Source organism: Balaenoptera musculus, chromosome 5 (assembly GCF_009873245.2).
Source record: "Balaenoptera musculus isolate JJ_BM4_2016_0621 chromosome 5, mBalMus1.pri.v3, whole genome shotgun sequence".
Classification (NCBI taxonomy): Eukaryota; Metazoa; Chordata; class Mammalia; order Artiodactyla; family Balaenopteridae; genus Balaenoptera; species Balaenoptera musculus.
Window position 1 is genome coordinate 23,401,399 of NC_045789.1, and position 25,146 is coordinate 23,426,544.

The 25,146-nt window shown below is 44.1% G+C and overlaps 1 protein-coding gene across 2 annotated transcripts in view; it reads right to left on the bottom strand.

The window, feature by feature from the left end:
* MAML3 (mastermind like transcriptional coactivator 3) overlaps positions 1 to 13,955 on the bottom strand; it is a 417,508-nt gene extending 403,553 nt beyond the window's left edge. For both annotated transcript variants that reach the window (XM_036853304.1, XM_036853303.1), the window contains exon 1: positions 12,497 to 13,955. In XM_036853304.1, the coding sequence (XP_036709199.1) occupies positions 12,497 to 12,973 (477 nt within the window). In that variant the 5' untranslated portion in view covers positions 12,974 to 13,955. The remainder of the gene's footprint in view (positions 1 to 12,496) is intronic.
* Between the last annotated feature and the right edge of the window lie 11,191 nt (positions 13,956 to 25,146).

Genomic DNA, 25,146 nt, shown 5'->3' on the forward strand with positions numbered 1-25,146 from the left:
CAAAATATTTTTTTTGATATGGCTATCCAATGTTATGACAAACAGCTTTTTCAAATAGTCCTTCAATAGGTTCCGAGCAGTCAGCAGCATGAAATCCAAATCTCAAGTCATTGTTTCCGTGCTTCATGGAAGAAAACGAATGTGTTTTGAACATGTTTTTAAAAATCCAATAGCAGCTGCAAACCATTTAGGAATTCCCAGTTAAACTGCAAAAGACATTTTCAACCGTTTTAGCTGCAACAACTTCTAAACTGAGAAAGTTGCTTCTTTATATAAACCACCTCTGTTTACCCAACACCAGAGGATCTCCCAGGAAAGGGCTACTGCAGGATGTGAACATAAGAGAATGTTACAACCAGGGAGGTGCTGATCTGCACACACCACTGTGAGGAAATACCTTAAGTGATTAAAGATAAACACCACCTGCATACTCTGCAAAGGCAGCCACTGCTGCAGACACATCTCTTGTCAAGGCGGCAGGAGGAAGGACGGACTGAAATGCCACCGTGGATTAGAACTGGGGACGAAAGGAGCCCAGAATAGAGGATGGGAGTGGGCCTAGGGGATGTATGTTTTACCCCCGCTGGGAACTCACTTAGCCATTCTGAAGCCAAAACTCTAGGACCAACCATTAAAGCAGTTTTATTTCTTTTACTTAGTATCCAGAAAATTTGGTCCAGCTCCGACAAAATGTCCGATTTCTTTGCATAAATGCTAACGTTAACCTCCAGATATACCTCTGAATGAATTTATGTCCATCGTTATTGAACTCTCTTCAAAAAAACAGGTCTGAAACACTTCCTTTTTGTAAGATATGTTTTTTAAAAACTCCATAATGAGGTAAAACTTGATTCTAAGCATGTATTACCTATTCCAAATCATCTCTGGACTCTTTCAAAGAGAAATAAGAAAATGCTTTTCAAAGGAATTAGCAATTAGAAGTTTACTGCAGCATAGCTGTAATCTCACCAGCCTTTGGAAAGCAGTTTTTATCTAATAACTATAATCAGATAGCTATGAAACAAGTAATATTCAAAACAGAGAACCATTTATCTGTCTGCAATCATGTAAAGGTAAAATGTTATACTTGGGGCAAAATGCAAGGCAGCTGTCCGCCTTATACATATGTGGAAGTCATCCTTCAAAGAAGACATTCTAGTGCTAGAAAAGGAAAGAAACAGATCCAGGAAAAATCAGAAGCAAGCACAAAAAAAGTCAGATGACACTCCTCAGTAGACTAGCAAAAACTAAACTTCACTGTTTAAACTTGGCTGTCAGCAGAAGAGTCAAAGGTTGAAGTTGTATTGCGTGACCAGAGCAGCAACTTGAGGAACGTCTTCGTTGATCGTACTGGCTGGCCTAGTTGCAAAATTAGGAGCAAGGTTCTTATTTTATGTGCCCAACCAACTCTCGCTATGTAAGCTACTGAAGCAGAAGCTATCCAGCTGCCTTTAAACTGAAGCCCCCTCCCCTAAAGGCTGCAGTGAGCACACAGCGGCATTTGCTTAGCAGGCCAAAGGGGTTTTTCCCACGAAGATGCTCGGCAGTGCAGCTAAATGGCAGAAAATGGCTGCCGCCTCTCAGTATCTAGGTCATCAGTTGAAGCAGAGCGCTTGGTTTACTGGAATCACTTGGGAGAGAATGACCTCTAAAGTCGACACCAATCACCTACATCTCCACCCTCGGTTTACTTCTGTTGTTCACATCACTGCCACCTACATTTTGTACAAGTTTCCAGGTCCTACTGTCACTTGACAAAGGTAGAACATGAGATGGTGGTAAAGGAGACGAGGAAAGAGGGACACATGAGGCCAGAGGTATGTGAGGCCGAGAGACAGCAAAGGGGGGGATCCTCATTAGAAAACAGCAGGGCCAGCCAAGGACCAGCACTACCACAGATCTTCATGTGGGCTCCTGTTCAAACCGATCTTAAAACCTAAAGGAAGTTCAAATAGGCGAGGACTGCTCCTTGGGAGGTCATGGTTAGTTAGAAAGGGCGACTGCTCACTTAACCTTTTCAAGAGAGAACCCTTCAGTCAGGTGAAGGCAGAATAATATTGTAGCCAAGAGAGTAGATCCTAGAGCCAAACTCCTCCGGCTCCGTAAAAATATAGACTATAGTTCTTAGTATCTCGCGGTAGGGCAGCTGCCAGGCCAGAGGTAAATCAAAATGACCAAGAAGCCTGAAGGAGGGCGGTCTTGAGACCACTTCAGCACCTGTGTGTAATGAAAACTGATAGGACTCACTGTGGAAACAAACGCTATAAGGCAACTGTGGAGGCAAGTCCATTTTGATGCATTTTCTACAGCTGGCCAGGTCAGCAGGTTGTTATTACCATGTTACACAGATGACTGGATTAGTCAGGGTAACTGAACCTGTAGGAAGTGGCAACTCACGGACCTGCGATTTTTATGACCACTCAAAGGCGCACCCGCTGCCACCCCAGGTACTGTATCACCAATGGATGCACATTTGACACATAAAGCCATGCAGGCCTGGGGAACACAAAGCTCAGGAAAGGTAAAGAGAACTACAAACTTGTTCAAGACAGTGAAGTTCCCACTTTCACAGCATGAACAGGAGCTGTTAACTAGACTCCTACTCACTTGGTCATTGGGACCAGATGAAAAGAAAGTCATTCGTGTAAGATGTGCGGCCAGATATACAGCCTTTAAAAATTAACAGTGTTCACACAGACTGCAAAGACACACACCAGTCGCTAGAGTTGATACTTTTTTTTTTAAGCCATATTTTTCAGGAGACACAATTATCATTTGTCCTAAAATAGGTTGTAATAAGATTCGAGGTCTATGTTAAACAATATTAGATTAAGAGATTTTTTTGGCCGACTTCTTCTGTTTATACATATTACATATATGGAAAAAAGTCAATCTGTGCTACAGAAATGCTCACATATACAAGGATATATGGATAAGGATGTTCATTGCAATTAAGTAAGGCTTAATTGGTAGAAAATGAGGAACTACCAGAGTCTCTCGAAATAGGGGATCATTCAATAAATTATGGAACATTTTATTACGGAATGCTATATAACAGTTTAAAAAATGAGTTGAAGATCTGTGTGGATCGAATTGGACAGGTCTCCAAAATATATTATGTGGAAAAAGTAAATCTCAGAACCACATTTATAATATGATTCCATTCAAGGAGGAAAAAACTAACGTGTGGTGTGTGGTGATGTACACTCTATAGTATATATGTGAGCAAAAAGAAGAAGGTCTGGAGAGAGAGATTCTAAACCGTGATAACTTCTGGGGGCACAGGGAAGACACTGAGGAAGAGGAATCAAGTCACTTCATCTACTCATTTTCATTGAGCAATTTCTTCCACAAATATTTAGAGTTCCTCCCATGTATAGGTAGGTCTTTTTTTGTCATTGCTTTTTTTTTCTTTTTTTTTTTTCTGGCCGTGCCACATGGCTTGTGGGATCTTAGTTCCCTGACCAGGGATCGAACCCCGGCACTGGACCACCAGGGAATTCCCAGTTAGATCTTTTTCTATCATGAGGATATAAAGAGGATTAAAGAGACAAAGGCCCTATACTCTTTTCACTGGTATTTTATTCTTATATTGTTTTAAAGTTTTATAATTTAAAAAAGATGTTGTCTATTCTCCAACATTTCAGCTAATTGAACAACTTTTGCTGGCACATTTTCGCTCATCAACACAGCCCATTTCATCTGTGAACAGCTTCCACTTTCATATAATTGTTTTTTTAATATATTAAACCAAACCTTACTCCTAATAACCGCCAACCACTGATCCTAACTTTATCCCCTTGAGGCCATAAGAGCACATCTAATCCTTTTTTCACATGACAGCCCTTCAAATATTTTAAGAAAGCAATCATATCATCCCTGAAATCAGACTAAACACCTCCAGGTCTCCCAACTGTTCTTCATGTGACATGGTTTCAAGCCCCTGCACCTTTCTGCTTGTTTCTTTCTAAATGCTCCCTATCTTTGTCTAATTTCCTCTAAAAGCTTGATGTCAAGCGATGATTATGGTGCTACAAGTGTTACCTAGTCCAAAAAAGGGAAAGAAAGATGATCATCAGCCTCGTTTTTAACAACCATCCTTTAATCTTATTCTCCACCACACCAACTAACCCTCTCCCCTCCACAAAGTGATTTTATTTGAAAGACAGTGAAATAAATGTTGCTTTAGAAAGCAATGCAAGAAAGCTATAGAAAGCTTGCAAGAAGATACAAAGTATTTAGTATCCTTGGGATTTTCCTAAATGTTGGGTTATTAATGACTTCCATTAACACGTTCTCATAAAACCACAAAGACCATTTTATACAGCTAATCTGAAACATGAATGATGCTCTGATGTGAGTCCAACAAGAGCAAGGACCCTGGCTCACTACTGTATCCCCAATGCCTAGAAATAGTGTCCAATATGTAGCAGTTGCTCAAGCCCTCACCATGAGACCTTGGCTTATGCCTGAGTGAAATAAGCCCCAAATCACTCTAAGTCTGCACTTGGGTGGGAGGCACGCAAGTAAGTGATGGGACAGTAATTCATAAAAATAAGCCTAGCCTTTGTGTAGCACCATCAAGTCTCTGGGACTCTTACATATATGAATTCATTTGAGCCGAACAATCGCTCTGGGAGGTAAAAAGAATGACTACTGTTCACCTTCCCAACATGAAGTGAAAAGCCAGGCTGTCCCATGGCCAGAGCTGAGATGCAACAGGGCAGCCAGCGCTTTGACTTCTTCCCAGGGACTCCCTACCTCCTGACAGCAGCCCCTCCCTTCTCCACCTGGTTAAGTAGTAAGAGTGTTTTTGAAAAGCTGTGAGGAAAGCCACACTCTGTACTTTCAACATTCTAGGGGAGCTCCTTGTTGAAGGCAGGGTTTCTCAATAGCAGCAACACTGGTATTTTGGACAGGGTGACTCTTTGCTGTGGGTGCATTGTAGGATGTTTAACAGCATCCCTGGCTTCTACCTACTAGACAGCAGTAGCACCCCTTCAGTTGTGACAACTGAAAAATGTGTCCCAACGCTGCCAAATGTTCAGGGCGGGGGCAAAATCTCCACCGATTGAGAATTTCTGATTTAAAGGAATCCTATGGTAAATCCATTTAAATGGCAGAGGTAGTCATTTAAAGGAGCATGGAAATATTTTAGGAAATGATTTTTTTTCCCCCAGATATTGGAATACAAACAGTAATGCCATTAGCTCTGAAAAATACATATTTGAGTTTTAGTAAGGTCTGCAGGTTCAGAATAGACTACTAAAAGCATATGTTATTGCCATAAACTCCCAAGGCGCCAGGATACTATCTGTTTACCCCAAATGAGCAAAACCAATCACCTCTTTTGCCACCCATTCCAGGAGATGCCTCCAAAATCCTCACCCCCCTCTTGCCTCTCTTACCTTACCACTAGAGCTCCTAAAGTCCTTTACTGGGTACTCTCAATCACTGAGTTACTTTCAGCATCTAACAAACAATCAAAGAAAGAAAAATAACCCACCACTGTGAGAATGAAGGGCACTAGCAGAGCTTGTCTTAGAGCTGTGCAATCCTTCTGAGTCACAGTTACCACCCAGGTTGAATCTGCACAAATAGACTCAGCACTTCAGCCTTTTCTTTTGAAGGGATAGAAGCCCCGGCCCAGCCATGGGTTTTCTGGAGGTGGAGAAAGATCTTGCGAGAGGGAAGGAGAGAAATGATACGGTAACGTATCCTAAAAATCGTCTTCGCACACATAAGCACAAGTGAAATGTGTTGAGGACTGAGAGTTCATAACATGAGACATTACAAAACCAGATTCTACCCAACAGAATGGAGACTTCAGGAGTTAGAAATTCTGGAGGTTGTTAGTTTAAATAGTTCGCTCAAGTTTTCTATGGTTGTTAAGCCATTGCTTAAGGAGGATGAATGTTAGTTATTCTTACTTTAAAAGATTCTACTTCAGCATAAAGGTCATTCCAACCAATGGAAGGTCCAATATGATTAAAAGAGGTGTCTAAATTATTCTTAGGAAATCACTTTCCTTATGTCAGAGGAAGTGCTGAAGGCCTTTTGAGATTTTTATTAAATTCCCCCAAGAACAGAATGCACAGCTTGCCATAAAAAAAAAAAAAAAAAAAAAGCACTGAGCCATAGTAGTAATGGCTTTTTCTATGCACGTGTGTATGGTGGCCCTAAGGGAACACCGTGTTTCTTTCCCAAATGGAGTTACTTATCCACAGCTCAAAAGCCCTTCAACTGTTTAACAGATGGAATAGCCAGGTATACTTTTAAAACAAAGTGTGCGCCTTCTCTGATCCACGGAATAGAACCCTATGATCTTTAAGTATTCATTATACATCAGGCCCTCAACTCCATCTTCTGAGTGATTTTATCCAGTCTTATTCCTTTAGTTCTTTAAACTTTGTTAGATTTAAACAACAAAAAAAGGTTGTTTTTTTTTTTCTAAGTTTTTGGTGATAGCTGATTTTCCAAAAGCTCCATTTCTATCTCACAAACATGAATAGTGAATTTTTGAATGTGTCTGTCTGAAAAGCATGCTGTATTTTTTAAATGAAAATTTGATTTGGGGGATCCAATAACTTTGGCGCAGATATCTGTAAATCAACTTCTTTTGCAATGTCAAATTAGTTTGAAACAACACGAAAGTAAGCATACTATTTTACTGAAAATGTCACAGGAAAGGGGAATAACTCAGCCTGAAACTGTTGAGAAGTCACTGGCATCAAGTCTAATGCTGATTAAAAAACAAACACCTGTTATTCCCTTAAACCTAGCTTAAATAATACTGAAAATCTAAAAAGAACATACTACGCTGTCAAAGTCTTGGATGCAAGAGTGTGATTTAGCTTTTTCACTTCCATGAAGCACTATGGACTATGTACCAGAATCACTGAATGAATGAATGACATTTAAAAATCCAGTCTATTCTCTATGATTTTCACTAATGAAGAGTAAATGGTATACTGAATCAAACCCATAATTATTCCAAAATAATTGGTATCTTATCCAATTGTTTCATTAGTTATAGAGGAGGAAGCACCAAAATTAAATTTCTCTTCTTATTGCTTCTTCCCACTCTTTGGTAAAAGTGCTAAAGATCAGTGAAAAGACCAAAAGGTTGGCAGCAGGAGGCTGAAAGAAAAACAAGGCAAACAGCTGGATCTGAAAACTCAATCATCAGCCTCTGAATAATAGAGTGAAAAATGCAAAGCTATTTGGGAGAATTAAAAGGCAGATATTATGAAAATCTTGGGACTGAGTTTTAAATATGTTCCTTTTTATGAGACTTTGATGTCTGATTGATTTCACAGTTCTCTATGACGGGTAATGTGGAAAGAGACGACAGAATTTAGCCATCTTAAGCTCAAGAATGTAGTACAGAAGTGTTAATTAATACACATGGAGCACTGATTGCAAGTAAAACTCTGTAAGTGACACTAAATAAGCCCTAAGTACTTCAGACATATCCAAGAACTACTACGTAGTGTGCAGAATGGCTTATCATACTAGGTTCCTCCTATAGTAGCAGCACGAATGAGAGAGAGGGAGAGATTCCCCCATTCTTATCTCAACCAAATGGAAAAACCTTGTCAGGAAACCTTTTTAACAACAGTTGACTATATTGGTCTCAGAGAGGTATTTAGAAAATAACTCTATGTAACTCCATCTTAAGGTTTAAAATCCTCCTCCTTCTTACAGAAATGTCAGTACACCTTGTCCGGGGACTGTTCATTTTCCTCATATCAAGTGGCAGAAAACCTCCAAAGAGTCTAAAGCTTGCCCTTATGACTCTAATGCGACTGGATAGAAAGTATCAAACATGCCATCTGCCTGAAAACTCAGCTTTCCCTGGGAAAGGAACTCAGCCTGAAGAGCATTTTGTAGATTATGATGAATGATTAACTAACTATGCCTCTACTTTTCTGATCGTTGGCTGCCCAGTACTAAATAAAATGTACCACAACTAAAGTACATACATAACACAATTAAACATGTATTGTAGCTTTTTTTTTGTTCAATGCTTCCTGAGAATTAAAAGACAAACACTTGTGAAGCACAGGGAAATGAAATTTCAAAAAGTATTTCACAAACTTAAGGCACACCCTGGGTGGGCTATGGAAGGTTTTTCAAGGGACACTATCAATCCTATCACCCAGGAAAGCAGAACAGGATAAGCCAAAGAAAAGTTTCATAGGAAAGATTTAGAAATGGTTTGACATTATAAGTTTGCCAAAAAACCTAGATACAAAGCCAGTAATTTACCTTCAACAGGATAAGAAATGGGAAACCGGATTCATTTATACGGAGTTTTAACCCTGGACTAGTATCTTGACATTTCCTGGATCTCTTCCAGAAATAGATGAGAACATTTTGGATAGGTTGCCGTTTTCTCTAATACTCAGCGTTTAATATGCTTATTATCAAATGAATTTTATGTGATAAACTCTTCAGAGCAGGAATCACATGGATTTATACAGTCTTTAAGCTGTGTATAAATTAAGCACACTCAGAAAGTTATGATGGCGCTATGAAGTAGAAAGGTTATGAAAACACGGAATTTATCCAGGTCAAGTAAGACTACCACCATTTTGAAATTCTGAAGACTGCATTGTCATGCTTTTTGGTATGCCTGAATGATTACACCTTTGTCAAGCCACTCTATCTTTGGCTTGAGAATGAACCTGTCAGTTGGAATTTATCTTAAAATTTTAACCAGGACTTCAGGTTTAAGTACAGAAAATGAACAATGTTTCATTCTGCTACCACAATTAAAACTATTTTAGGAGAAGACACCTTTTCAATGAGATTCTCTAATAGGTGAAATCAATAGTTCTCACCAACAACTCTTGTGGAGGGGAGGAGGGGGAGACCCTTCTGAAAAAAGAAAGTGTGTGCTGGGAGAGTCATTTTACTACATGTCCAGAAACTACCTTTCAGCTGAAGTAATGTAGCTTCCAACCAGGCCTGGGCTATCCACTCTCTAACAGGGCTGTTATGAACCCACACAAAACCGAGGCCCCTCCCAGCAGCCTGGAGCCAAAGGAAGATTTCTATTTCACCTCACCCACCCTGCTTCTGGTTTGCTTGTTTGCTTTTCATGCCTGTGCTTGTAAATGTATAAGAAAACAAATCAAAAGAGGTAAAGCCTTGATTAGACTGCCTTCTTAATCCAAGCCAAGCAGAAAGAGAACTAATCAATATTTAGTACTTTGGACATACTGGCCCTCAGAAGGTAAACAATAGCAATAAAACAGAAAAGAATCCTATTCATCTTTATTTTTATCATCACCATCATTATTATTCGCCTCTGGTTGATTATGGCTTTTCTTCAGGGGTTTCCAAATAGCTCAATCTCAGAACTAATTATAATTGCTCTGTGCCCCGCCCCCCTCCCAGAGCCCAACTAAAATCCAGCAGCTAATTCAGAAAAAGGAAGATTAACGTGGTTTTTTGCAACCTGTTCTCAAGATTTTATCTCACACACAGTCTAAGTTAAAATACTCTTTCATTTCAGGGGCCAATGTACAATTTTAAACTATTTTTAAAGGAAAAATAACTTGTAGAGGAGGATGTTAACTTTTTCCTTTCTTTTTTGTGGTACCTAGAATTTACATGCAACTCTTTGCTTAAGGTTTAAGGCTGTTTATTTTCATTACACTCATCACACATACTTGGACCACTTATATCAATGGGAGATGCATACGTGAAATACAGTTAAAGCTAGAACATACTCCTGTACATTGGTCTAATCGATAGGCTAAATTATTGTCACAAAATTGATAGAAAAATGTTATTTTCAGGCAATCATTTTTCAAGTCTGTTAACCTGCTGAACTGGGATTCACCATGAAATGTACTGCTTCGGTCTCATCCACTCCAGTAAGCACTACCTTTTTTCATTTTCAAAAGTAAGCTCTGGCTTGGGCTTGCTACCTCCTTCCAGGTAACTTCAGGACCCTGGGTTTGCTCCCACCTGCGGGTGTATCATAACCCAGGCGCGCGCACCCGGAGTGCCCCCACTACCCTCCCAGGGCAGATATGGCACCCTCGAGAGAACACAACCCAAACGCTAAACTTTCCGGCCGCAAACTCTACTGCTCTCGCCCGCGATCAAAAGCGACCGGGCACCGGCTTTTTGTTCCAGCGCTGCTCAGCTGGCGAGGTAACGCCACAACAGTCCTCCATCCCCAAAGGTCGGGAGAGAGGCCGTGGGACTGAGATTTTTGGAGTCGCCCGAAAAGAAGCCCATTCCTACGCAATCCGAGCTTGTGGGGCGTACAAACACAGGAAAAGAGGGCGTGGAGCAGGCAACGACGATATTCTCAGCGCCTTTCAAATACTACTTGAGTCTTAGGTTCACGAAGTGGGTCTCCCCATCGGTGGCAGAGCGCGAAGGGGGCGCGGGGAATGGGAGAGAAATAGGTACCAGCAGGGCATGCGAGATACAGTCAAGATGCAGGTCCGACCCCGCCTCCGGGTACAATCAGAAAAGCTACAGTGTGTCAGTGGTTTTCGGCTTCCTGTTTGTAAAGCGAGAACCTCCCTCCCTGACTCTGTGACCGCCGTTCTTCCTCCCCACCGAGTCCGCCTCTTCTTCGCGCTCTGGGCAAGCTCGGCGGCGGGGGCGGGGGGGGGGGAGGGAGCGCGGGCCCGCGGGGCGGGGGCGGCCGCGGGGGAGAGGCAGGGCCTCGGGGCGCAGCGCCCCTCCCAGCCGGGCGGCCTCCCGGGCGAGCCGGGCCGCCAGGCGGACAAAGCGCCTCCCGCTCCCTCCCCCACGGCCGCGTTCCAGAAGGGAGGGGGAGGGCGGGCTCGAGGAAGGTGGGAGGAGGAAAAGGAGTACCGGGGTGGTGGGGCGAGGAAGGGGAGGAGGGAAGGTGCTGCCGGCGGGACTGGGCAGGATCGCGCCGAGGAGGGAGGGGAGGGAGGGGAGGGAGGGGAGGGAGGAGGGGCTGGGCGGCCTCGGAGAGCAGGGAGGAGGGAAGGATTCTTGAAGCCCAAGATAAACAAATTGTTCCTCTTCACGTGCGGGGTGGGGGGAGGTGGGGAGGGTGGGGAGTGAGCGCGGCGGCCTCTCCTCTTCCCCTCCCCCAAGCCGGCTCTTTGTCACGGAACGCCCAGCGAAAGCCCGCGCCCGCATCCGCACCACCTCCGACGCCGACGACCCCCAGACCGGGGACGTGCGCGATTTATAAGCCGCACAGCGAGAGGGCCTCCCGCGCCGCCGATCGAGGTGCGGTCTGCAGGGGAAACGCGAGAAGGCGCGCGGCCCCGCTACGCTCCTGGATTCCCACCGCCCGCCCCACTCCGCACACGCGCGCAGCCCAAATCCGGGCCGTGCGGTGGCGGAGGGGGCTGCAGACACCTTTCTCAAGCTTCCGGCTCCCCCCCCCACCAACGAAAGGAAAGCAAAAGAACCGGAGAGTGGAGATAGGAGAAAGGATTCTACCCTCAGGGTTAGGGGGTGGGAACTGCCCCTTCCTCCCGGAGAAGTTAAACCATTGGCTGCTCCTCCTACCTCCAACCCACCCACCGAGCCATTTAAGCCTCTTTCACCTCCCCGCTACCTTCCACTCCTCCGGGCTTATCAGACTGGCCCGGAAAGTTGGCGGGGAGCGGGGCGGGAGAGCAGCGGAGAGAGCTCTGTACAAGCAAGTTTAAGAGGAGGAGGGGAGAGAATCCCCGGCGAAGTTGCGTGGCGGGGACTCTCCGCGCAAGCCCAGGGCGTCGCTCTCCCCTCCCGCCCCGGCGAGTGCCGCGACCCTCGGAGCCGCTCCACCTGCCGGGCCAGCCCGGGGTCTCGAGCTGCGAGGGAGCGCATCCGCGCCCCGCATCCGCGCGCGCTCTCGTGGACGCGCGCGCGCAGCCACCTTCGCTTGCTTCTCACCCACCTCAAAGTTCATTCACAAAACTCTCAGACTTTCTCAGCCCAAAGAGGGTGAGCTGGGGAGAGGAGGCGAGAGCATCTCCTTTCCTCCTCCTCCTCCCCCCAGGTTCGAGGGCCTGGTGCCCGCCCAGAATCTGCGACAGCATCAATTTCTCCCTGCACTCGGCGGACGTGCTGAGAGGGGTGGGCGAAGGGGGACCGGTCTGGGGAGCCCAGGCGGCCAGGCGAGGGGTGGGGTGGGGAGCGGTGAAGAGGAGGAGCGAGGTCTCAACTCTGGGTTCACTCTTTCAAATCGGTATCTAAGAAAGGGAGAGGGGGGTAAAACTTTTCCAGTGCCTCACTCCGACGCTCCTCCAGGCTCCCTCCGCCCCTCGCAGTCGTGACTGGCTTCTCCCCCTCTCGCCCCCTCTTCCCCAAATCTGACAACCCTGACAGATTAACAGGTAGCGGCGACGGCAGCTTTTACCTCACAAAAGTTGACGTTAACCCTTCGGCTTCAGCCCGCTTCGCCCGCGGTGCAAATCAGATCCCCGTGCCCCCCGTGGAAGAAGCTCCACGCCCCCCCCACGCGCGCGCCCCGTGCCCGCTGCCAGCGCGCCCTCACCATGATCAGCGTGTGGTTCCTCTGCTCCGCCGAGGCAGCCTCCGCATCTTGCTGGGGTTTGCTCTGGTGCTGTTGCTTGCCCGTGCCGGCGCCCGATTTCTTGGCCCTCTGCTCCAGGGTCCGCTGGTAGAGGCTCACGGTGTCCCGGCGCTCCAGCTCCAGCTGCTCCACCTGAGCCTGCTGGTACCTGTTCTCGCAGTTGACGTGGTGCCGCCGGCAGCCCTCGATGCGCTGGCGGAGCCGCTCCACCACCGTGCTGTGCTTGGGGACGGCCGCCGATCCGCCGCCGGGGCCCCCGGAGCCGCCGCCGCCGCCGCCGCAGCCGGCAGCGGGGTGATTGCTACTCGGAGCAGCGGGAGTACTATTGGGAGTATTATTCACACCGATCCCGGCCCCGCCGAGGCTGCTGTTCAGGCTACTGTTGATGCAAATACTACTGCCATTCGCGGCAGCAGCGGGGGCTGCGAAATCCCCCATCCTGCTCCCCGGGCACACTATTTTGGAAGAACTTTTTTTATCCACCCCCTATCAGCCTCCTCCTTGGGTCCAAGGATTAAAATAGTTTAAGTGGAACGCGGGGGAGACGCAAGCACATGGATGGAAACAGCGATCCCGACCGGGCGAAAAAAAGGGGGAGAGATTTTGGGGTGGTTTTTTTGTTGTTGTTGTTTCCTTTTTTTAAACTGTAAAGCTCGAGGGGAAAAAAGGGGGGTGTTATCAGAATACCATCAGACACCTTATCAACAAAAAGAATCACAACAAACTGAGCCAGCAGCAAATCGGGTTGCAACTCAAGGGAAGATCCGTTCTTCGCCTGCCTTCTTTTTATAATCCATTATTTTCTAATAAATTCCAGGAGATTTCCGGTGGTTGGCAAGCATTTTCTCCCTACGTACCGAAAAACACACCCCATGTACACACACAAGCATATGCCTCCAGTGCGGACACGCGCGACACACACTCACTCCACACCGCATCGGAAAACGGCAAGCTTGCTTATTGCATTTTCCTTCCACAAAAAAAGTTTTGGTGTTTATGCCGCCCCGTGTTCTCAAAGTACTTTGGCTGCTCAGTTGCATTTCACAGGAACCTAGATATCGAATCCTCGGGCTGGGGGAAGTAAACACATGGACAGTCCGAGGCGACTGCAAAAGTAGATCGGTGAAGTCCTTTGCAAAACGCCGCGCGGAGAGCAGCCCCTAACGCTCGGCTGGGCTGCCGCTGCCGCCGCTGCTCCTGCCACCATCACAATGATCAACTGCTCGCCGCCGCCGCCGCCTCCTCCTCCTCCTCTCGCTCCTCCACCTCCTCCTCCTCCTCCATGCCAGCGGAGTGATATCAGGACGCGCGAGCTCAGTAAACACGGCAGCGGCGGCGGCTGGAGGCCGTGAGACAAGCCCGGGGACACGGCGCAAAACCCGGCGCGGACTCTCCGCCGGCAGGAGCGGGCGCGGCGCGCACCGGCACCCGGCTCCCGCCTCCCGCCTCCCTCTGCTCGTCCTCCCCGCCCCTCCCACGCCCCCAACCTCACTGCCACCCGGACTGGGAAGCCGGCGCTGCCAGAAAAGAGAAAAAGAAAGATTCTGGGGGATCTCGGGAATGAATCAACTTTTGACGCGCGCGCGCGCGCGCGTGTGTGTATGTGTGCGCGCGCGCGCCTGTGTATATGTGTGTATGTGTGTGCGCGCGGACGACCGTGGGGACGCGCCTGGCTGGATTTAATTTCCTTATTCCAAACGAGGTATCAAGTGATCCCAAGTTGTTGTTATACATTTATACATTATATTGCAGAACTGTGCATGACCAGGCGGAAACACTGAAGCTTCGCAGCAGTTGTCTGTCATCCCTATCCGTGTGGAAAGAAAAAGGCAAATGAGTGGCTTGTTTTTAGAAACCAGGTAATAAGTCCTCGCTAGTAGTAACCCTGCTTGTGGACACTTGTTCAAACTCTAGGCCAGTCTTAACACACAAATGCCAAATTATGAACAAAAAGAAATAGGCAACAAAAAACTTGTAATATTATTTAATTCGCTGTACATCATGATTGTTGCTATTAGGGCAATTATTGTTTTACTTACCCTTGGAAAAAAATTAAAATACAGCAAGCAGGGACTTGGAGGTGAGACTAACAGTACATTTTAACAGACTGTTTTGAACACTAGGTGCTAATGACAGCAGTAATTAAGGGTCCTTCGTAAATCAAGTGGAAAGATTGCAGATTTCATGGATTAGAGCTATAGGAAAAACACAGTATTTCAGTTGTCATAACCAAAACAAAAACAAGCAAATATGCCAGGCATACTTTATAGCTAGATATATTTCTTTCTGTTTAAATGAGTTCACAATAAGTACAATTAAAATGCAAGAACAACCACAGAAAGTAATCTAAACTTTCTGTCATCTCCCCAGATATTGAGTATCAAAAAAAAAACAACCCCCCACTAACAACAACTAAGGATCAAATATAATATACTTGAATCTGGACTTAACCCATTGCAAATACATAATTTTGAAAAAATTAAAATGGAGAAACTGCTTCTGTGATCATTAGTAGGACAAAAATCTTGATTGTACAGAGCTGTTAATAATAAGGCATTTTGTATTACCTCAATAAATCTTATAGAATTAGTTTTTTGGGTAAAAATACACCTCAGTTTTCTAAAATAGCCAGGAATAAAAGAACTTCGGATCTCATGCATTAGTCATGAGATCTGATTTAAACCATCTTCATTTCTTGGCATTGCAGATTAGCATAGGATGCTATTTCTAACCTCATAGTGTCAGCAATAAGAAGCTATATTTTTCTTCAATTAATCAGGTCTATATGGTGAACTATATCTTTAACATCCATTGGATTATCTGGTAAAATGGGCAGCAAAATCTTGAGTGGCATGGTGTGAGGTTACCTCTAAGCAGTGAAACCAATGTGAAAGAGTATCTTTCACTGAAGTTGCCATACTTCTTCAGAGGGCTAGTTAGTTAACATACAACTTTGTGTATCATAACTAACTGCCCCTCCTTCAAGTCTGTTAGGAAATTAAACTGAGTTCTATAGCAAAAAGTCAGTTCTGATTCTAAAAACATAGAGAAAATTAGAAGAAATTTTAAGAAAAAGACATCACAAAGTGGCCTTTGTCTATTGCACATGTTCACTAAATAATATCTCTATTAATTCAGGAAACATATGGTTTCACTGCAGAGAGGAAGCTATGACTCTGCATTCACTCTCCTCTCTCTGCACTAGAGTCTAATTCTTACCCCTCCTCCTACCCCGTGGCACCTACATCACCCATACAAGATTGCAATTTGATTTACAGAGGCAGCAAGTTTGAGGGTCTTGAGCATTGAGTCTTTAGTCTGGAGACTTGGGTTCTAATTCTAGCTTTTTTCCTATGCCTCAGAATTTAACTTTTCACTGAGAGTTGGTCATTCTGAAAAAAAAAAATTCCAACGATAGCAGCAACATGCATTCCCGTTGAGCTGTTTACCTCTCCTATGATGAAAGGAAGCCAAAAATACACAAGAATTTGCATCCTTCCCTTTGGGGGATGAGCAGGTGGAGGGGCACATTTTGTGGCTTTACCCCAGAGCTCCCCGAAGACAAGTGGAGCTACTCTTGCACAACCACAGTATAGTTTGCTGCCTGAGTTTAGTGCATGAGTGGACTACAGCACACAAAGAAAAGCTGGCTGACTGTTCATGGGTATATGTACATACACACACACACAAGGCACCAATCTTGTATCTCGTCCAGACAGTGGGAGTGGCAGCCATGAGCTCCAAGACCGAAATGTGGGGAAAAGAAGGACGGTGAAGCTGTGTGATGGCGAATGGGGGTGGGGGGAGGGGGGGCGAGTCTTTGAGGAAATTGACCTGTGCAGTAAGTCTTCCACTGTGACACACTTGAGGTCGGAAACCCCATCCTAACTGTGCAGGACGATTAGAAGAGAAAAGCAGGAAGTGAACAAGACTTAAGTCTTGAGCAACATAGGCAAGTTACCCTGAGTTAGAGATGTTCATCTACTCCAGTGACTTTAGAAGAAGCCAAGGCTTTTATACTGGCTACTTCTAGATTCTCATGATATCTCCTTATAAGGTTGCCAGCTTTGCTGGTCACCATTGTAAAGTACTCCTTGAAAGTCATAGAGAAGTCCATGTTCTGGGGAAGCGATTTTAGTCCCTTCTGCCTACCAAGCACTCTGGTATCACGACCATCTTTATTTTTTATGTGAGCCTGCTACAAAGCCAAACTTCCTGATGGGAGCTATGGACACATCATGAGTGCTATTGCTCTAGAATGGCGAAGAAATCTGAGATGCCATAGCAGTGACGAGAAAGAAATTACGTGGTTGTATCCCGTGACTTTGATGATATCTCCCTGGATGCCAAGGAGAAGAAGGGCTGGATGAAGAAGTACCTGTGCCAGGTGGTCCTGAGGCTCTGCCTCTAAGCCAAAGCTGGCAGTTCTAAGAAGTTGAACCCAATTCCCTGTTCTTTAGGTCAACTCTGCGACATCCTCCCATGTCCATCTGATAGGGCTCAGTGTCTCAGAGTCAAGAAAGAGGTCTCTGTGTAGAAACTCCAGTGTATGTGCCACTTCTGCAGCCCTATTAATGTGGATCAATAAATAGCACTGGCTTCCTAATTGTCCCCTAAATAATACTTGGTGACCAAGGGAGACTAGGAATCCCCTGCTGCCCACCTACGGGTAAGCAAACCTTTATATGTGCCCACAGAGTGGGCCCAGGCAGTCCTGAATTACTGGCAGCAGTGGGGTGTGCCCTCAACCATCTAACGAGAGCTATCACTTCAGCAATTCCACGAATATAGTTATGGCCTGCTGTGTGCCAGGCACTGTGGTAGACACTGGGAATGCAGCATGACAGTGTATAGAACCCGGTCCCTATGGACCTGGAGATGATCCCACCAAGTGAAGTAAGTCAGACAGAGAAAGACAAATATCATACGATATCACTTTTATGTGGAATCTAAAAAATAGTACCAATGCACTTATTTACAATACAGAGACAGACTCACAGACAGAAAACAAACGTATTGTAGAAAGCAAACTTATGGTTACCAAAGGGGCAGGAGAGGGGAAGGATAAATTGGGAGTATGAGATTAACAGATGCACAGTACCACATGTAAAATAGGCAAACACAAGGACCTCTTGTATATAGCACAGGGACTACATTCAATATCTTGTAATAAACTATAATGAAAAGAATTGAAAAAAAAGAAGATAGATATATACATATATATATATAACTGAATCACTTTGCTGTACACTTGAAACTAACACAATATTGTAAATCAACTATACTTCAATAAAGAGAAAAAAAAAGAAGAACACAGTCCCAACCGCAATGATGGCCAACAAGACTCAGGGCGGTAGATGCAGGAACTAACATGGGACTAACATGAAGTGGGTGTGGGAACCCGTAAAAGAGGCCTCAAGTGCATGCTTGGAGGTCTAAGCAGGCTTCTCCAGAACTCATGCTCAAAACTGGGTAGACGTGAGCCAAGCTAAGGTTGGTCGGGGGTACGAAGTGTGGAGCTAGGAAAGAGTGGAGCGAGGCTCTGAGACCTATTGTTTCAGCAAATCCACACTCGTTTCCTCTCACAGGAGCGTGAGCGTAAGAGGGTGTGATGAGAAATGAGTCCGAGGCTGGGAGAAAAGCAAGAGCCAGACCCTGCAAGGCCATCCAGAAGTCTAGACTAATATCCTCGGGACCAGGCTACCATTGAAAGGATTCAAGCTGATTACACTTTTTACTTTGGCAATGCAGCAGATGTATTAGTACACTGTTTTCTAGAGCGTGTTCTGAAGAACCTGGTCCTATAACATGTTTCACCAGAAAGGTTTCTGAGTCAAGTAAGTTTAGGAGATGATCTGTACTGCATCTCTCTCTCAAAGATTCATTACCATGGTGAAGGCCGCAAAAAATCTTTCAACAAAGCATGTTTAACTTTGTTTAGCCTAGCGGTGCCAAAGTCCTGTTATCTCCCACAGAATGAAACACACTGTAGAAAGCTCTGTGTAGGAGAGAGTAAATATCGAAGGCAGTTGTAAATCTACTTAAGTTCACAATTGCCTGGGCAGGTAGTCTGTGACAAAGACCACACTCCCCTTACCATCTGCTTTGCCAGAATCACTAGCACCCAGGGTTCAAGACCCTTCCCTAACCTTAACTGGATGTGTTGAATTCTGACCTTTAAGCAGTAGGGAAGCAGCAACACAAAGGCAAAAATCCCAGAAGGGGGAATTTGACTAGACTTTTTCAGCATTAGTACTTTGAGTGTCATGTTAATGTCTATCTCTGTATAATAAAACCTCCTTATTAGGGGGAAAGGTCAGTAGTTATTTAACTGAAAATCTTAACTATGTAATATCTTTAAAGATTTAGAGTTTTATAACTTTTGAAGCATGCACTCTGTCTAGTCTAACAATTACTGGCCTCTTAGACCTACTTTAATGAGCTCCTTCTACCTAGTAAACCAATTGTATGTAGGTGACATCCCCATGGACAAGGGGTGTTTCAAAAGTTTGTTTCCTTAAGTATTTAAATATTCCTAACAAGACCCTGTTTACACGGACTTCCCTGGTGGCGCAGTAGTTAAGAATCCACCTGACAATGCAGGGGACACGGGTTCAATCCCTGGTCCGGGAAGATCCCACATGCCGCAGAGCAACTAAACCCATACGCCACAACTACTGAGCCTGTGTGCTGCAACTACTGAAGCCTGTGCGCCTAGAGCCCGTGCTCCGCAACAAGAGAAGCCACCGCAGTGAGAAGCCTGTGCACCACAATGAAGAGTAGCCCCCGCTCGCCGCAACTAGAGAAAGCCCGCCCGCGCAGCAACAAAGACCCAACTCAGCCAAAAAAAAAAAAAAGACCCTGGTTATGTGATTAATTTTCACTTTTTAATTACAAAAGAGTTTACTTAGCTCTAGACCAGGTCATAAATTTGAGAGGAATGTGAATTAATGGGGTTTATTTTCTTGTTCATGTATTTAAATATGTATATAATAGTTTTATGGTTATTAGGGGAAAGTTATCTAAAGTCCATGGCAGACAAATTTTTTAAAAGCCTTTCGTTCTGTTTCACATGTACCTCTATTCCCAGTGCTAAGTAGTTTGAGATAACAAGGCATCTGCCTTGAACAAGGTCTGGCTTCCATGTAAGACGTTGAAGACCTCTGAAATTTGGGGAAAATATTTATAAAATCTCTTATTTATTGAGGCCTATCAGCAGCCAAATTGTTAACTTTAAAAACAATTATTTAACAAATAAAGAACTGAAAAATTGTACTTTTTTGTAGTAAACATTTACTGGTGATCAGCAATAGCCTAGGATATAATTTTAATGGTCAACAGTCACTGAAAACTTGCTCTATTGCAGGTTCTGTTATTAGGCCCCCACTTCACTGGTGAAGAAACTGAGGCACAGAAAGCTTAAGGAACTTTCCCCAAACCAGAGATGAACAGTGGCAGAGTCTTAACTTGAACCCAGGCTGTCTGACCCCCAGAGCACACACACTATTGAAGAAACATGACATTAGAAGAAGGTCCCTAAGGTTCCTTCTAATTTTAAGGGTCTACATTTCTATGAAATTAAGATCACTGACTTTTACCCAGATCTCACTTTAACAGAAGGCTCTTGCTACAATGCTTAGGAGGGTTTCAGCTAAGGAGAAATTCTTCCAGAAGGCTGTCTTTGGCCAGGCTTCCCTCAGCCCAACTCTGGGTTAGTCACCTTCTTGGTGCTCTGAAAATTGTGTGCAGTTCTCTGTCTTGGCACTTATACTATCACATTATATTATAATTGTCTATCTACTTGTCTGTCTCTCGCTTGTGTTCTGTTAGTCTTTGGACCTAACACAGGGCCTGGCCATGACAGAGCTCCATATCTGTGTTAGGGAGCATGAGTAAATGAAAGAGTGAACGGTTCAGTTTACCAAAATTACAAAATGGGAAAGGGAGTTGTGACCAGTCCTGAACAGTAGTCCCGAGGAGAGGAAGACTGCACTACCATTCTGTAGAAACTATCTGAATGCAATATAAGAAAATCATAGTCAGGTGTGGCTTGTTTTTTCAAAATGTTGTTTCTCAGGGGTTTGAGGTATTCTGTAAATTGGCTTAGAGAGGTGCAGGGGTGGAAGAAAGGCAAATGGAGTAGAGCCAGCCTCTTACAGATTCTCTCAGAGCATCAGCTGTCTGTCAGCAAGGGGAATGGCTCATGTTTATTGTACACCCATGGCCATGGTCAGATATTAGGCAAGGCTTTTCCTGTGTTAACCAACTTAATAATCCCAACAACCCTAGGAGGTATGTAAACTAGAATTGGCCCAAATGTGCTCTAACATGAATACAACTACATGCTCTCAGTTTTGTGTGTATATGTATATTCCATCTCTTTCTTCTGTGCTCAGAAATGAAAAAGGGAGGGAGGGAAGTTGCTCAGAATCAGTAGAGGAATGTAATACACCATGCATATTTATTTCACTTCATGGATGGTGTAAGGGTTTTAAGGTGATTACAACTACACACTTGAGAGAGATGTAACTCCACCATCTTATTATCCCCATTTTACAGATGAGAAAATGGAGGCTTAAAGAGCTTACATAACTCATATCCAAATCAACTCCAAAGCCTCTGTCTTATGCACCTGTCTGAATTCAGCTTTGTGTTTTGTTGTTGTTGGTGGTGGTGGTGTCTTGGAGCCCTTCTGTTGCTGCTATTGTCACCCATCCAGCAAATATTTATTGACTATTGACAAGTCCTACGTTAGGCGCAAGGGATGCATACTTGAACAGAAACATTTTCCTCCCCGGGGGAGCTTAATAATCTAGTGGAGAGAAGGAAAGATAAATCATACAACAGGCTAACATAATTGTAGTCAGCTCTTGACTGACCAGAGTTTGAGGGAGTCATAGGAATGGGTTTGTCACAGTTAAGACAAAACCTGTGAGAAGGGGATTGGAAAAAAAAATTAGATTAACCTAAGCTTAGTTAGAATGACAGCCAATATTAAGGGAAGGTTTACCGTTCTACTCATGCCATTCAAAAGGTAAAAAAATAATAAGATACAACAGTTTAAGTATACAAAGCATCACTTTCATTGTCAGATGAAAAATCGCCCAAAGCTATCTGCTTAATGGTTTAATATTGCCTGTTCCTCAGCTGAACGCTCCCTTTTTAACACTGGAACAAAGCCTAAGCAACATCAGTTTGTCTTTGAGCAAACTGCATTCTTCACTGTCACTCTAGTAGACAGTCTAGGTCAGCAGTTTTTAAGCCACGTTGAGCCCTAAGAATTCCCTGGGAGGGGCCTCAGGGGCTGGGCATGGTGGGGAGAGGAGTTGGTTGGTTCTTGGCCGCTCTTCAACTCAACTCAAATTGGAGTAAGATTGCCTTTGAAGAAAAGGTTCCACAGCTAAAAAGTGTTTGAAAATAGTTTTCTGTTTCATCTCGTTTTGCTGGCAAACTCTCCTTCTCTCCCCAACCCAATCTTCGTCCTCCATCACACACATACTATCATTTCACTCTTCTTGATGTCACCAAATTCTGGTTCACATTGGCTCGGAATTGGTTAACTTTGGCTCCGAAATTTAGTGATCTGCTTGTTAATGTCAGCTTCCTCAAATTCCTCTTCTTTTCTCTGAGCTGGGCAGGTATAAGGATGACCCAACTAAGTGTGTGATGAGGTGGAGAAAACCGTATTGTCTAGAAATACATTGGGGGAGCACTGTGCATGTTTAGAAGGCATGCTAGCATCATTTGCCTGGTGTAGTGGTGGGGTGGGGTTTGCGAGACCCTAGAGTCACGCAAAGGTAGACGGTGTATAATCTGCCTGCTAAGAAGGGTATGTCCTGGTACCACAAGGGTTTTGTCTTACTGATTGGGGTATACAAGTTTGGGACTACGGAGGGGGAACAGCTACTAAGGATGGAACCTCTTCTGCTACCCCCAGTTTCTTCTTCGAGTAAATGCCAAACAAAGTGATTTCAAGGTCCACCAAATGATTAACTTATCCAGGCATCCACATACCTTGGTCCAGTCATGACTCTGGTTATACGTTGGCTTTTGGAGAGGCCAGAAAATCATCGAATGTGAAATGTGACCATTTTAGGATCAGTGTATTAGTTAGCGCCTGTGAGATTTAAAACAAAGGTCTCAGCTTTGGCTGCCACGCTTTTCATTTCTTCTGCATCCCCTCCTGCCAATTCTCTGTTAAAGAAAATCTTCAGCATGGGAGAAGGAAAAAGCCTGTAATACCTCAGGTGCCATAAGGAACAGACGAGGCATAGGGCTGAAGTGATGGCCGCTCAGACAGGGGAAGTTTATTGATCCAGTTCTGCTCACCAGCCGTGGATTAGTAACTGACAGATGTTGCAAAAAGACAAGAAGGAAAGGCTGATTGGCAAGGGTCAGGGTCACCCAACCTTAAAGTAGAAGCAACATGGCATCTGTTGGTTAAAATGAAGTTCCAGCCATGGACATTATACAGATCTGTAGTCATTAAAAACTTTTGGGTTTTTTTTGACACAAGCACTGTTGTTTTTTTTAAACTATGTTAATCTCCTTAAGTACTGTTGCTTTTGGCTTCTCAGTTACCATGCACATGTCATCTGGTAACAGAACACCTTTATAGCTTTTCAAACCCTCCTACCTACATTCTCAGCCCATGAAGTTAGCAGTGGGGCGGGGAGACGGAACGTTCCCTGGTTGCAGGGGCATGTTGGCCACCCAGATCACCTTCCTCTTGACCACAGTGATTGATGCAAAGATGGACGTGTGACTCGGACTGGTCCAATTAAAGCTCTCTCTGGGAATTTTGCTGGAAATGCCAGAAAAGGAACATTTTTCTCCTCCAGGAATCATGGAAGTTAAGGACCGTAAATGCCTGGGGCCAGCTTTGATATAGCAAAGACAAAGCCTATTTGAAAATAAAGCCAACTCAGAGGAAAACAGAGCCAAGAAATGGAGAGTCCTCGTGACACACCATTTCGGTCCCTGAATCCAGGTGGGCCTACGGCCAGATGCCCTAGAAGTTTCAATTATATAAGCCAATAATTCTCCCTTTTCTTACATTTTCCTCCCTCCCTCCCTTCCTTCCTTCCTTCCATTCTTTCAACTGTGTGTGTGTGTGTGTGTGTGTGTGTGTTATAATTGAAATATCCATCAATTAGGGACTGGCTAAATAAATTATATAATATCCAAACAATGAACTATATGCAATAATTTAAAGGATTCATATATTATTGCACACGTGAATTATTGCATTACTTATCATAGCAAAAAAAAAGTGAAAACCACTATTGGGGGATGGGAAAACTATATTATATCCATACACTAAAATAAGCAACTGTTAAAAATGAGTCATATTCAGCTATATTGACTGACATTTAAAAATCTTTATGACATATAATTGATTTTCAAAAGCAGTTTATAAAAATGCTCTTATTTTATAAAATTATGTAATTTTGTGTATATAAATCTAGCAAACTCTAGAAAGCTAGTTATTCATCATTATTTTGGGATTTTAGGTGCTTTCTACTATCATTTATTCTTTTCTTTATTGCTTTAATTGTATGCTTATATAATAAAGAGAGAAAATGAAAACTTTCTATTTTCTAGAAAGAAAGAACAATAGAGAAAGGAAACGAAGGATGGGAGTGTCTGTAGTCTGAAGTTTGCCTAAATGATTTAGGAAAAGATTCAAGGAATAGGTGATATCATCTCATGAATCTTTAAAAAATACCTTCCAGATGGACAGATGAGGAAAGGGCATCCAGAAAGATGAAACAGCAAATGTGAAGGGGTTCAGAAAAATGAGAAACCATGATGTCTTAAGAAATACGTTTTCTGATATAGCTAAATCAGTGTTGGTAAATTAGCATTTAATCTTAAAAACTAAGGCAGGATCAATTAAAGTCGATGTTAATACAAGGAATTTCATATCAGGATTGCATATGGGATGCACAAGGGAAAAGAAAAGTACTGCATCTCAAGGACACTGGTCTATGCACCCAGTTGCTTGAGTACATCTCTCCTTTGAGGTCTAATAATACCTCCAACTTAACATGTCCAAAGCAAAACTCTTGATTTCCTCTCCAAATCTGCTTCTCCTCCATAGTAGTAAATTTCACGTGTCAACTTGATAGGGCCACGGGCTACCTGGATATTTGGTCAAACATTATTCTGGGTGTTTCTGTGAGACTGTTTTTGGATGAGATTAACATTTAAATCAATAGACAGTAAAGCAGATTGCTCTCCCTAATGTGGGTGGGCCTCGTTCAATCAGTTGAAGGCCTGAACAGAACAAAAAGGCTGACCCTACTGCAAATAATAGAGAATTCCTCTTGCCTGACTGCCTTCAAACTGGGACATTGGATTTCTCCTGCCTTCACACTGGAACTGAAACACATTGGCTTTTCCTAAGTCGTGAGCCTGCTGGCCTTGGGACTGGAACTGCACCATTAGCTCTCCTGGACCTGCAGCTTGCCGACTCACCCTGCAGATCTTGGGAACTGTCAGCCTCCATAATCACATGGACCAGCTCCTAATAATAAATCTCTCTCTCTCTCTCTCTCTCTATATATATATATACATGTATATATATGTATATATGTGTGTATATATAT